Genomic DNA, 12,889 nt, shown 5'->3' on the forward strand with positions numbered 1-12,889 from the left:
TGAGCTGAGAACAAGAGTCAGACACTTAACCAACTGATCCACCCAGGCGCCCCAAGACAAATCACTTATGTTCTTCTACTTTCAAAGCTTTAACAGACTACTATTTATATCTATGATTGTACTATTTTGAAGGAAAAAATTCTCCTGTATTTCTTTAACCAGGGTTTCTATTTCTTCATCAACAAAAATACTGATAGAAACAAAAACATAAACATTAATCTCTCTACAAACCCTTTTCTTAATGTTGTGGTAGATTCAGTGTTTATACGCTGTTTGCGGGGGGTGGGGTAAAAGTGGGCCATTATGAACTCTTTTGCCTTCTGAATAATCTTAACATTTCTTGGTTTTCAGTGTAGTCTTCCCTTTTAGAGAAGGAAAAGATGAAGCTAATCAAATATTTATGAGAGAAGACGTCTCTCAATTTGTACAGCTGAGCAAAGGAACACTATCAACTACTTCACTCTCTCATCCACTCTCTTGGTCCTCAAGTCATTAGGACATTCTATATGATACCTAAAGTAGTAATGTGACAACTACCACTCAAGAAAGAAACTCTGTGGTAGTGTGAATGGTTAAGTAAGTCTACTAAGAAATATTAGGGAGCAACAAAAAATAGTAATTACAAAGACTAACAACATGGAAGAAAATTGTATATATCCACTTACTACATACTAAAACTAGGAAAAATGCAGGTGCCTAGGCAAAAAGCCTGTAAGGAAATAACTCAAAATGCTGACACTGGTTTTATTATGGTGATAGGATTATAGAACTTTATCTTTGTTTCTAGTTTCCAATTTGTATCTTTATCTGGTTTCCTAATCTATATTCTATATAAATATATCCACATATTTAAATAAGACCTATAGTAACACCAAAACTCTACTAGCCTTTAATTTCAATTACCATCTCTGTTACTGACATTCTAAGCTACATAAATCCTCATTGTAAACCTTGACAGACTAGTGTTCATGCCTATGATGGTAATACTTAAAATATTACTTCTATTTCATTATGTTCTTTCAACTTCAAAATGGTACTCAATTATTACCTTTTCTTAGCCTTATTCCCTTAATCAAACCTGCTTCCTTCTTCTGCATTCCCTTTACTTACTGGCTACCAATTATCATTTGAAAATCCTCAATTTTCTCTTCTTTATTTTCAACTGAAGAAAGACTCAGGTATCTCTCCCCAGTTTGGCTTGTTGATTTCTTCTTTCAAACCATTTCCAGAGGTTCAAATCTACCCCTTTTTTAGACTGGCAATCTTTTTCTTCTTCAGCCCATCCAGTATAATACCACCAAGCATTATTAGATTTCCTTTCCTACTAAAAACTTCCAGTGGCTTTCACATGCCTACAGGAAAAAGTCCAAATTCTTCAACATATAACAAATGCCCCTTACATCCAGTCACCACATACGTCTGCCTAAACTTGGGCTACCCACCCAGAAAGACCACTCTGTGTTATAGTTCAGTGTTCTGTTCATCAAACTTTTTTTTTTTTTTTAAGATTTTATTTATTTATTTGACAGAGAGAGACACAGCGAGAGAGGGAACACAAGCAGGGGGAGGGGGAGAGGGAGAAGCAGGCTCCCCGCAGAGCAGGGAGCCCGATGTGGGACTTGATCCCAGGACCCTGGGATCATGACCTGAGCCGAAGGCAGTCGCTTAACCGACTGAGCCACCCAGGCGCCCCTGTTCATCAAACTTTTAAAATCAGGTTCCCCCAGAGAATTATAAAGATATCTCATTGGATAAATATTATTTATTGGTAGAATGATATAAGGTTTACATCAATTCCTTATTTCATTTTTACGGCTAAAAGCTCTAGAAAACTATTCATATAAATAGGTAAATTGGAATGAAAATGGTTTTATTTTAGCAAGATGACATGATTCTTTGAATTCCTTCAAATTACATGCCAGGATTCATGAAATGACTTTAAAAAATTATTTTTAATAATCTAATAGCTGATATGTATAGACAGACCCTACTTCAAATGTGTTGAAAACAGGGGCACCTGGGTGGCTCAATCAGTTAAGCATCTGCCTTCGGCTCAGGTCATGATCCTGGAGTCCCGGGATCGAGCCCCGCATCAAGCCCTGCGTCGGGCTCCCCACTCAGCAGGGAGTCTGCTTCTCCCTCTGACCCTTCCCCACGCATGCTCTCCCACTCACTCTCTCTCAAATAAATGAATAAAATCTTTAAAAAAAATTTTTTTAAATGTGTCAAAAGCAAAGAAGTGGAAGTAGAAACCACATGACTTGTTACTTTGTCATTTAGTCATTGACTTCCAACACGAATAACAGTATTTCAAATTACCTCCATCTTGTCACACCCCAAGCTTTTTTAGTATTTTTCCTCTCTTCTTGGACAAATCCATCATACTAAGAATAATAAGAATTAAGAAGAAGGCCTTTCATTTGTCAAGTAGGATAAGAGTAGTTTGGGAAAGGGAGAATGAATCTGACATTTTAACATAAGCACATTCTCTGGCAGACCAAGTTTAAGAAAGAACACATCAAAATGGAATATGTGTAACCCAATTTCCTTAAAACCTGGAAAGGTGTATATCTGAGAGGCATGTGTATGTTATTCTCAAAAAGACTTCTCTAGTAATGCCAAACTCATTTTTATCAGAAATACCATGCTCTTTAACAATATACTTGTGCAAAAAACAAAAAACAAAAAACAGAAAACAATATACTTGTGCAGATTCCATTCCCTCATCTGACACATCCTTTCCCTCACTGTGAACTTCTCATTTTTAAGACTTGGTTTCATTATCCTCTTTGTGAAACCTTTCCAAACTATGCAAGCAGTTGACTACAACTTCTCTATGCTTCTATGGTTCCTTCACTCCCCTTTTTATTTGCACTCTAACATTTAAGATGAACTACATTGAAAGAATTAACAAGATTGATAAGCCCCTGGCCAGACTTATCAAAAAGAAAAGAGAAATGACCCAAATCAACAAAATCATGAATGAAAGAGGAGAAATCACAACCAACACCAAAGAAATACAAACAATTATAAGAACATTTTATGAGCAACTCTATGCCAGCAAATTAGATAACCTGGAAGTAAGGGATGCATTCCTAGAGATGTATCAACTACCAAAACTGAACCAGGAAGAAATAGAAAACCTGAACAGACCTATAACCACTAAGGAAATAGAAGCAGTCATCAAAAATCTCCCAAAACACAAAAGCCCAGGGCCAGATGGCTTCCCAGGGAAATTCTACCAAACATTTCAAGAAGAATTAATACCTATCCTTCTGAAACTGTTCCAAAAAATAGAAATGGAAGGAAAACTTCCAAACTCATTTTATGAGGCCAGCATTACCTTGATCCCAAAACCAGACAAAGACCCCATCCAAAAGGAGAATTACAGACCAATATCCCTGATGAACATGGATGCAAAAATTCTCACCAAAATACTAGCCAATAGGATCCAACAGTACATTAAAAGGATCATTCACCACGACCAAGTCGGATTTATCCCTGGGCTGCAAGGTTGGTTCAACATCCGCATATCAATCAACGTGATACAATACATTAACAAAAGAAAGAACAAGAATCATATGATCCTCTCAATAGATGCAGAAAAAGCATTTGACAAGGTACAGCATCCTTTCTTGATCAAAACTCTTCAGAGTATAGGGATAGAGGGTACATACCTCAACATCATAAAAGCCATCTATGAAAAACCTACAGCGAATATCATTCTCAATGGGGAAAAACTGAGAGCTTTCCCCCTAAGGTCAGGAACGCAGCAGGGATGTCCACTATCACCACTGCTATTCAACATAGTATTGGAAGTCCTAGCCACAGCAATCAGACAACAAAAAGAAATAAAAGGCATCCAAATTGGCAAAGAAGAAGTCAAACTCTCACTCTTTGCAGATGATATGATACTTTATGTGGAAAACCCAAAAGACTCCACCCCAAAACTGATAGAACTCATACAGGAATTCAGTGAAGTGGCAGGATATAAAATCAATGCACAGAAATCAGTGGCATTCCTATACACCAACAACAAGACAGAAGAAAGAGAAATTAAGGCGTCAATCCTATTTACAATTGCACCCAAAACCATAAGATACCTAGGAATAAATCTAACCAAAGAGGCAAAGGATCTGTACTCACAAAACTATAAAATATTCATGAAAGAAATTGAGGAAGACACAAAGAAATGGAAAAACGTTCCATGCTCATGGATTGGAAGAACAAATATTGTGAAGATGTCAATGCTACCTAGAGCAATCTACACATTCAATGCAATCCCCATCAAAATACCATCCACTTTCTTCAAAGAAATGGAACAAATAATCCTAAAATTTGTATGGAACCAGAAAAGACCCCGAATAGCCAGAGGAATGTTGAAAAAGAAAAGCAAAGCTGGCGGCATCACAATTCCGGACTTCCAGCTCTACTACAAAGCTGTCATCATCAAGACAGTATGGTACTGGCACAAAAACAGACACATAGATCAATGGAACAGAATAGAGAGCCCAGAAATGGACCCTCAACTCTATGGTCAACTCATCTTTGACAAAGCAGGAAAGAATGTACAATGGAAAAAAGACAGTCTCTTCAACAAATGGTGTTGGGAAAATTGGACAGCCACATGCAGAAGAATGAAACTGGACCATTTCCTTACACCACACACAAAAATAGACTCCAAATGGTTGAAAGACCTCAATGTGAGACAGGAGTCCATCAAAATCCTAAAGGAGAACACAGGCAGCAACCTCTTCGACCTCAGCCGCAGCAACTTCTTCCTAGAAACATCGCCAAAGGCAAGGGAAGCAAGGGCAAAAATGAACTATTGGGACTTCATCAAGATAAAAAGCTTTTGCAAAGCAAAGGAAACAGTCAACAAAACCAAAAGACAACTGACAGAATGGGAGAAGATATTTGCAAATGACATATCAGATAAAGGGCTAGTATCCAAAATCTATAAAGAACTCATCAAACTCAACACCAAAAGGACAAAGAATCCAATCAAGAAATGGGCAGAAGACATGAACAGACATTTTTCCAAAGAAGACATCCAAACGGCCAACAGACACATGAAAAAGTGTTCAATATCGCTCGGCATCAGGGAAATCCAAATCAAAACCTCAATGAGATACCACCTCACACCAGTCAGAATGGCTAAAATTAACAAGTCAGGAAATGACAGATGTTGGCGGGGATGTGGAGAAAGGGGAACCCTCCTACACTGTTGGTGGGAATGCAAGCTGGTGCAGCCACTCTGGAAAACAGTATGGAGGTTCCTCAAAAAGTTGAAAATAGAGCTACCATATGATCCAGCAATTGCACTCCTGGGTATTTACCCCAAAGATACAAAAGTAGGGACCCGAAAGGGTACGTGCACCCCGATGTTTATAGCAGCAATGTCCACAATAGCCAAACTGTGGAAAGAGCCAAGATGTCCATCAACAGATGAATGGATAAAGAAGATGTGGTATATATATACAATGGAATATTATGCAGCCATCAAAAGGAATGAGATCTTGCCATTTGCAACGACGTGGATGGAACTGGAGGGTATTATGCTGAGCGAAATAAGTCAAACAGAGAAAGACGTGTATCATATGACCTCACTGATATGAGGAATTCTTAATCTCAGGAAACAAACTGAGGGTTGCTGGAGTGGGGGATCGGGTGGGAGGGATGGGGTGACTGGGTGATGGACACTGGGGAGGGTATGTGTTCTGGTAAGCGCTGTGAATTGTGCAAGAATGTTGAATCTCAGATCTGTACCTCTGAAACAAATAATGCAATATATGTTAAGAAAGAAAAAAAGAAGAAGAAGAATGTAGCAGGAGGGGAAGAATGAAGGGGGGGAAATCGGAGGGGGAGAAGAACCATGAGAGACGATGGACTCTGAAAAACAAACTAAGGGTTCTAGAGGGGAGGGGGGTGGGAGGATGGGTTAGCCTGGTGATGGGTATTGAGGAGGGCACGTTCTGCATGGAGCACTGGGTGTTATGCACAAACAATGAATCATGGAACACTATATCTAAAACTAATGATGTAATGTATGGGGATTAACATAACAATAAAAAAATTAAAAAAAAAATTACTGTGATAAATCACATTGAAAAAAAAAAAAAGATGAACTACAATGACTTGTTTTATATTTGACTTTCCATTATACTCTGAGATCCTTGAGGACAGGGTCAGATAATATTCATTTTTACATCTACAGTGTCTAGCCCTGTTCCTTATCACATAGCAGCTAGATAGTACTTAATGCCAATTCAATAGTCATAGGAAAGCTTAAAATGTATGCTACTTCCATGCACCAAGCCAGATCACCAATAAGCCATATATCTGAGATATATTACTCTGTTTCCAAAGAAATAGCTTCAAAGAAATAGGATTTTACAATATCCCTTGTTTTTATTAAGAACAGATACAATGCTAACAGTTTTGTGTTGAACTTCAGCAATTCCCCAGGGTTTTACATCTTCTGTAATATTAATTCTCACATTTCTCCCTTGACTATACCCAAGTTTTTTTCCTTTTGCCCTTACTTTAGTAAGTTTAAGTTGTATTTTACTTCCTGAAAACAGGTGTTTATTTTTTATTTATTTTATTTTATTATGTCAGTCACCATACAGTACATCATTAGTTTTTGATGTAGTGTTCCATGATTCATTGTTTGCATATAACACCCAGCGCTCCATGCAGTACGTGCCCTCTTTAATACCCATCACCAGGCTAACCCATCCCCCCACCTCCCTCCCCTCTAGAACCCTTAGTTTGTTTCTCAGAGTCCATAGTCTCTCAAAAATATGGAATGCTTCATGAACTTGCATGTCATCCTTGCACAGGGGCCATGCTAATCTTCTCGGTATCGTTCCAATTTTAGTATATGTGCTACCAAAGCGAGCACGAAAAGAGGTATTTATAACATCAAATACTTTTATGTCATCGTTAACTCTAGTGCCTAGTACAGAATTCCAAACAAAATAAGCATCATATAGTCAGAAACACATTTAATATGTTTTCATATAGATTCCATGTGTAGAAAATTATGCAGTAAGGTATCTAGATAAAAGATTCTTGGACTCAAAGTCTTACAATCTATTTCACATAAAGAAAATAACTAACCATTCTGATTTTTAAACCATTTACATATTAAGTATTTTCCTCTTAAAAGCATACCTGCGTAGGTTCTGGAGCCATACTCTTCCTTTGTTCTGTTGATTTTTCTATTGCTTCGCTAAGAGATTTTGCATATTGTACCATAGCCTTCAACTGGGAATCCGTTAAAACCCATAATAAGTCATCCAATATTAGAACTAACTTTGTTGCAATAACATTGCAGTCCTTTAACTGTCAGAAAAAATGGTTCATAAAATTAAGCCAAGACATAAAACTTACAATGCACTAATATTTTTAAAATATTTAAAATGTCTGCATGAAATTAAACACAGATCCTTCCTTCATTCACCAATTATTTATTGTGCTCTATAGAAGGAATATCTCCTTGTATTGGAGATAGAGTGCTAAAAAAGACTGACAAATTCCTGTACCTTAACAGATGCACATTATACAGGTACACGCACTTATATAATTTAATTTTGCACTTATAGCTAATAAATCATAAAATTACCTATATTAATTGTGCTAATTCTAGTACAGAAAGAAGCATTAAAATTATAAACTGAATGCTATTTTAACCACATTTCACAATATTGTATTAAACATTATACTGAAAAAAAATTTTCAATTTAATTTAGAATATTTGTGTCTAGTGATATAAAACATATTGCTGAGACTTTAATTGAGCCATGTTTTAAAAAGTCATTACTCCATTAAATTTCATTACAATCTACAGTGAACTTTCAACTTCTGATATCTTTAAGTAACTATCTTCCCTATTTATCCAAATTAGCATTCATATCTTAATAACCTTTTAAAAGCTAGTTTTGGCTACTGATAATAGAGGTTTTGCTGTTTACATACTCCTAAGTAAGATTCAATAGAAGAAATGAAATTATAAGACAGTTAATGTTCAAAAATATTTGACAATTGGGGCGCGTGGGTGGCTCAGTTGGTTAAGCGACTGCCTTCGGCTCAGGTCACGATTTTGGAGTCCCGGGATCGAGTCCCACATCGGGCTCCCTGCTCAGCAGGGAGTCTGCTTCTCCCTCTGACCCTTCCCCTCTCATGCTCTCTGTCTCCCATTCTCTATCTCTGATAAATAAATAAAATCTTTAAATATATATATATATATATTTGGCAATGGAGAATCTATTAAATTAATCAAAAGTAAAAATCTAAATGTTAAATCCAGAAAATTGAAAAATATTATTACACTAGATTTCTTCAAATACTGCTTGAGGCACTATATTTCCTTTTATTTTGCTTTGTTTTAATATTCCAAGGTTTCACCTGAAAATTATTTAAAATTTCCTCTCAATTCCACTAGTTATCACATGAACCAAAAAGGTCACCCTGCTGACTTACTCTTCTTTTAAGTGTGACTCTGATTTTTGATTGGTTGGTTATTAATCGAACAGGAGCACACATAATTCCAAGATGTGAACTTTGAGTAGCATCTGCCTCTATTCGAATCATCTGCCAATTTATTTCTTTAAACGTCAAAATCTAAGGAGAACAAAGAGAATAGCTTCAGTTACTCAAGCAAAACAGAACTGAGAGACATGTAGATTTGTAAAAACAACAAAAAGCTAAACAAATAAGCTAAATAAAATTTTATGTCTTTACTAATTTTCTTATGACATTCTAGATATATTCACTATGCTTTTATTTTTTAAATTGTATAGTTACAACAAATTCAGTAACATATCTTCAATTATATTATTTATAAAGCTGTTTATACTTCAATTTTGATATAAAGTACAAAGAGCCTTTGAATCATGTGAACAAAAAAAATGTAAATAACATTTTAGTTTTGTATATTTAAAATTCAATTCTGAGTAGCTGAGAAGTTAAAATGGGGTTCATTAAAAAAAGGGGCTTGTTAACTATAAATTGAAAGATTACAGTAAAAACACTAAAATATGCACATTTTTAATTAAATAACTAAGAGAAATACAGAGAAAAGTATAGTTAAAAGGTAAGAGTAAATGTAGTATGTAAATCTAGGTAACTATAAGAAGTAAGTATTTTAAAATGTCCTCTTTTATTTATCAGTGACTAAAACATTTTTTAAACAAAGAATGAAAAAAAATGTTTACCTCTCCTCTCTGTGGATGTTGAATACGAGTAAATCTTAAATCTCCATGTTCCCAGTTTGCATTTACGCTATAGATCCTTAGCTGGGAAAGTTCAAAGGATGCATTGAAAGCTTTTGCTCCAATGCGGATAATAATGGAATTTACAGAAACAGTAATTCCCTCAACTACTTTTTCAGCAAAGCCATATTCACTGGAAAAACAAAGCAAAACAAAATATAATGCACTAAAGCCAAAACAAATCATTAAAAGGTTATCTGTTAATATTCTCACACAAGTGCACAAACTGACCATTATATTATTCATTTTTATGTAAAAAATTTTTTGGTTAAAACAATAATCTAGGCTGATTACATGTAAATTATAAAAATGTTCTTCTCAAAATGATAAAAGATTTTTAAAGTTTAAGGTTACTCTTTATTTTGTAAGTTTTTAATTTTATTTCCAGTATAGTTAATATACAGTAATATATTACTTTCAGGTATGCAATAGTAACCTAACAATTCTATACACTATTTAGTGCTCATCGGAAGTGTACTCTTTAATCTCCATCATCTATTTCACCCACCCCTCCCCTCTGGTACCCATTAGTTTGTTCTCTATACTTAAGAGTCTGTTTCTTGGTTTGTTTCTCTTTTTTTCCCTTTGCTCGTTTGTTTTGTTTCTTAAATTCCAAAATCATACGGTATTTGTCTTTCTCTGATTGACCTATCTTGCTTAGCATTATACGCTCTAGACCCATCATGTTGTTCCAAATGGCAAGATTTCATTCTTTTTTAATGGCTGAGTAATACTGCATTGTAGATATATACCACTTTTTCTTTATGCATTCATCAATCGATGGATACTTGGGCTGCTCCCATATCTTGGCTATTATAAATAATGCCGTAATAAGCATAGGGGTGCATGTATCCTTTCTAATTGGTGTTGTTGCATTCTTTGGTGCAATTCAGTAGTATTCAGTGTTGTTGTACTCAGTAGTACAATTACTGGATTGTAGGGGTAGTTCTATTTCTAATTTTTTGAGGAACCTCCATACTGTTTTCCACAGTGGCAACACCAGTTTGCATTCCCACCAACAGTGCACAAGTGTTCCTTTACCCCACATCCTCACTAACACTTGTTCCTTGTGGTTTTGATTGAAGCCATTTTGATAGGTGTGAGTGAAGGTTACTCTTTATTTTTTTTGAGAGAGAGAGAAAAAGAGAGAGGGCCCGTGTGCATGAGCAGGGGGAGGGGCATAGGGAGAGAGAATCTTAAGCAAGTGTCACACCCAGCAAGGAGACCGATGCGAGGCTCCATCTCATGACCTTGAGATCATGACCTGAGAGGAGATCAAGAGTGGACACTTAATCAACTGAGCGACCCAGTACCCCCTGAAAGGTTACTCTTCAAAATAGGTTATTATATATAATCACTACCCAAAACTGCCTATTCTCAAGTTGCCAGATGTTCAAACAACTGGAATCTACAAAGTAAATAAGAAAGCTAAATTCCTGACACAAAGAAGGCTACAGACTATAACTACAATATAATCTCAAATTTAGGAATAAAGTCAGAAAAAGTTCATATTTTCTAATCCAATTCAGCAAATATTTATTGAGCATCTACCATGTGCACAATGCTGGGACATAAGGAAAACTGAAATATAGTTGTGGTATTCTAGGGCTCGCAAGTTACTTGGAGAGGAAAAACACATACGTAGGAACTGAAACATTAGGCAGCCTGTAATTAAGTGCTTTAAAAAAGGAATCATCATTATACTTGGTAGAGGAAGAAATTGTTCATAACTAAGGAAATCTATCTAGGAAAGAAAAATATATTTCCTACAGTGAGTGATAGGAATAAGGGAAATCTTATATTAGGGAAAAGTACAAGGAAAGGCACAGAAAAGTAGGAAAGTAGAGGTCATATTTTGAGAATAATGAGTAGTACAGTATGACTGGAATATAGACTACCAATATATTTTGGCAGGAAGGGTAATAAAAGTTTGTCCACATAACACATTACTTCAATTATTATCACTATGACCATTATTCCTAAATCTCTACCCAGATTTCTCCGAAGAACTTCAGAGTGTTAAAATTCAAATGTCTACCAGCTATTTCCACGAGGCTGCCTCCCATACATTTCAAAGCCAACATGTATAAAAGTGAACCCATCATTTTTATTGATCATGTACATCCCTCTCCTATACCTGCTGCTAAGCGTCTTGATTTACTATCTTACTGAATAAATTACCTAAGCTTCCTAATCCTCAGATGACCTATCTTTTAAATCAGGTAATACTTTGCAAGTTACATGTGGGTTGCATGCAATAATGCATATGAACCAAACAGCCTATCTCTTGATTCATGATACTTTATGAAATGTAACTATTATTTACAATATTATTGAAAACAGAAGAGGAAGAACTCATCAGCATCCTAGGGAGAAGCTGCTTTAATCCCAAGGACAAATACTTGGTCACTTGGCTAGAAATATTCCTGGAGTTGGAAAGAATATATTATTCTATAATTATTATCTGGCAATGCCCTTTGGAATATCCAACCCCATCTGTTCTAACTTGTGCATTAAAAAAAAAAAGTGTTACAATTGAATTGGAGTATTTACCACCAGACGGGTGAAGCCTGAATCAATGACTAAAGTCTACAAGTTTCTGGCAATGTCATCCATTATAAATTAAAAAGGTGAAATTCCAGTATTCAAACAAGTCTCTTCTAAGTTTGATTAATCTTCACAAAGATGTAGATCTCCTCTATATGAAGTGATAAAATTTCTGAACTTACAAATTTACTAGATCATTAATCTATGGGAACATAATCAACTCACAGGTCTGGCACAAAAGGTAAGGCCAGCCTGTTAAATATTCATTTCCCTGTATTTTAATCTCATAGAGACAGAATCATATTGATCAGTGTTTCTCCAAGTTGTATAAGTATAAAGAATTGTTAAAAATACATAATCACATTCTTGATAACCATTCTAGACCTCAAGAATCATAATTTCAAAAAAAGGGACCTAGAAGAATATAGATTTAATAAGCATCCTAAGTGAATGCTATAATCAGGCAAGTCTGGAAAATGTGGAAATAGATTAACCATACTGCCATACATAAAAATATAAGGATTATCATCATATGATTACAAAGCCAAAATTATAAAGCTTATTGATACTATAAAAACATGAGTTAGGAAGAACATTATCAACAACAGCAATTTTCCTGATCTTCTTTTCCACTTTCAATAATCTTATAAACACCTCTACTTTTTCTCCAATTTTTTGGACTCTATCCAACATGACCAACTGCTCCAATCTACTCTATCACACATGAAATCATAATTTAAACTTTAAAATCTCAAATTGCTGGATGATGTATAAACTACAAAGAAGTTAATGTGAAAGCTCTTTTCCCAGTCACTATTACCTGTAGGCCAAATATAAACTGTACACCTGATAAACCTGGCCTTTAGTCAACTCTTAGCAGTGGACTGATGGATCACCATCAGATTCCTATGTGGAGTGTTACTGATCAGGCTATAGGTATTCTCACAGAAAGCACTAATGTAAAGGTAGTTAACCTTGGTGAAAGAGGAAGGTGGAAATGCACGAGTGTGTGTGTCTGTGTATCTGATGTGTACGTTCATTCTCTTTTTTTTTATTTTTTTAAA

General features: G+C 35.5%; 1 protein-coding gene and 1 non-coding gene across 4 annotated transcripts in view; both read right to left on the reverse strand.

Moving 5' to 3' along the window:
- BLTP3B (bridge-like lipid transfer protein family member 3B) overlaps window positions 1-12,889 on the reverse strand; it is a 116,262-nt gene that overhangs the window by 67,219 nt on the left and 36,154 nt on the right. For all 3 annotated transcript variants that reach the window (XM_036086034.2, XM_078076460.1, XM_078076461.1), the window contains 3 exons: window positions 9,222-9,411; window positions 8,488-8,628; window positions 7,180-7,350 (listed from right to left, as the gene is read on the reverse strand). In XM_036086034.2, the coding sequence (XP_035941927.2) occupies window positions 7,180-7,350; window positions 8,488-8,628; window positions 9,222-9,411 (502 nt within the window). The remainder of the gene's footprint in view (window positions 1-7,179; window positions 7,351-8,487; window positions 8,629-9,221; window positions 9,412-12,889) is intronic.
- On the reverse strand, window positions 6,801-6,907 carry LOC118531828 (U6 spliceosomal RNA). The gene has a single exon (XR_004915413.1). It is a non-coding gene; the product is annotated as a U6 spliceosomal RNA (small nuclear RNA).

The sequence above is a fragment of the Halichoerus grypus genome, chromosome 6, assembly GCF_964656455.1.
Source record: "Halichoerus grypus chromosome 6, mHalGry1.hap1.1, whole genome shotgun sequence".
In the NCBI taxonomy this organism is placed as follows: Eukaryota; Metazoa; Chordata; class Mammalia; order Carnivora; family Phocidae; genus Halichoerus; species Halichoerus grypus.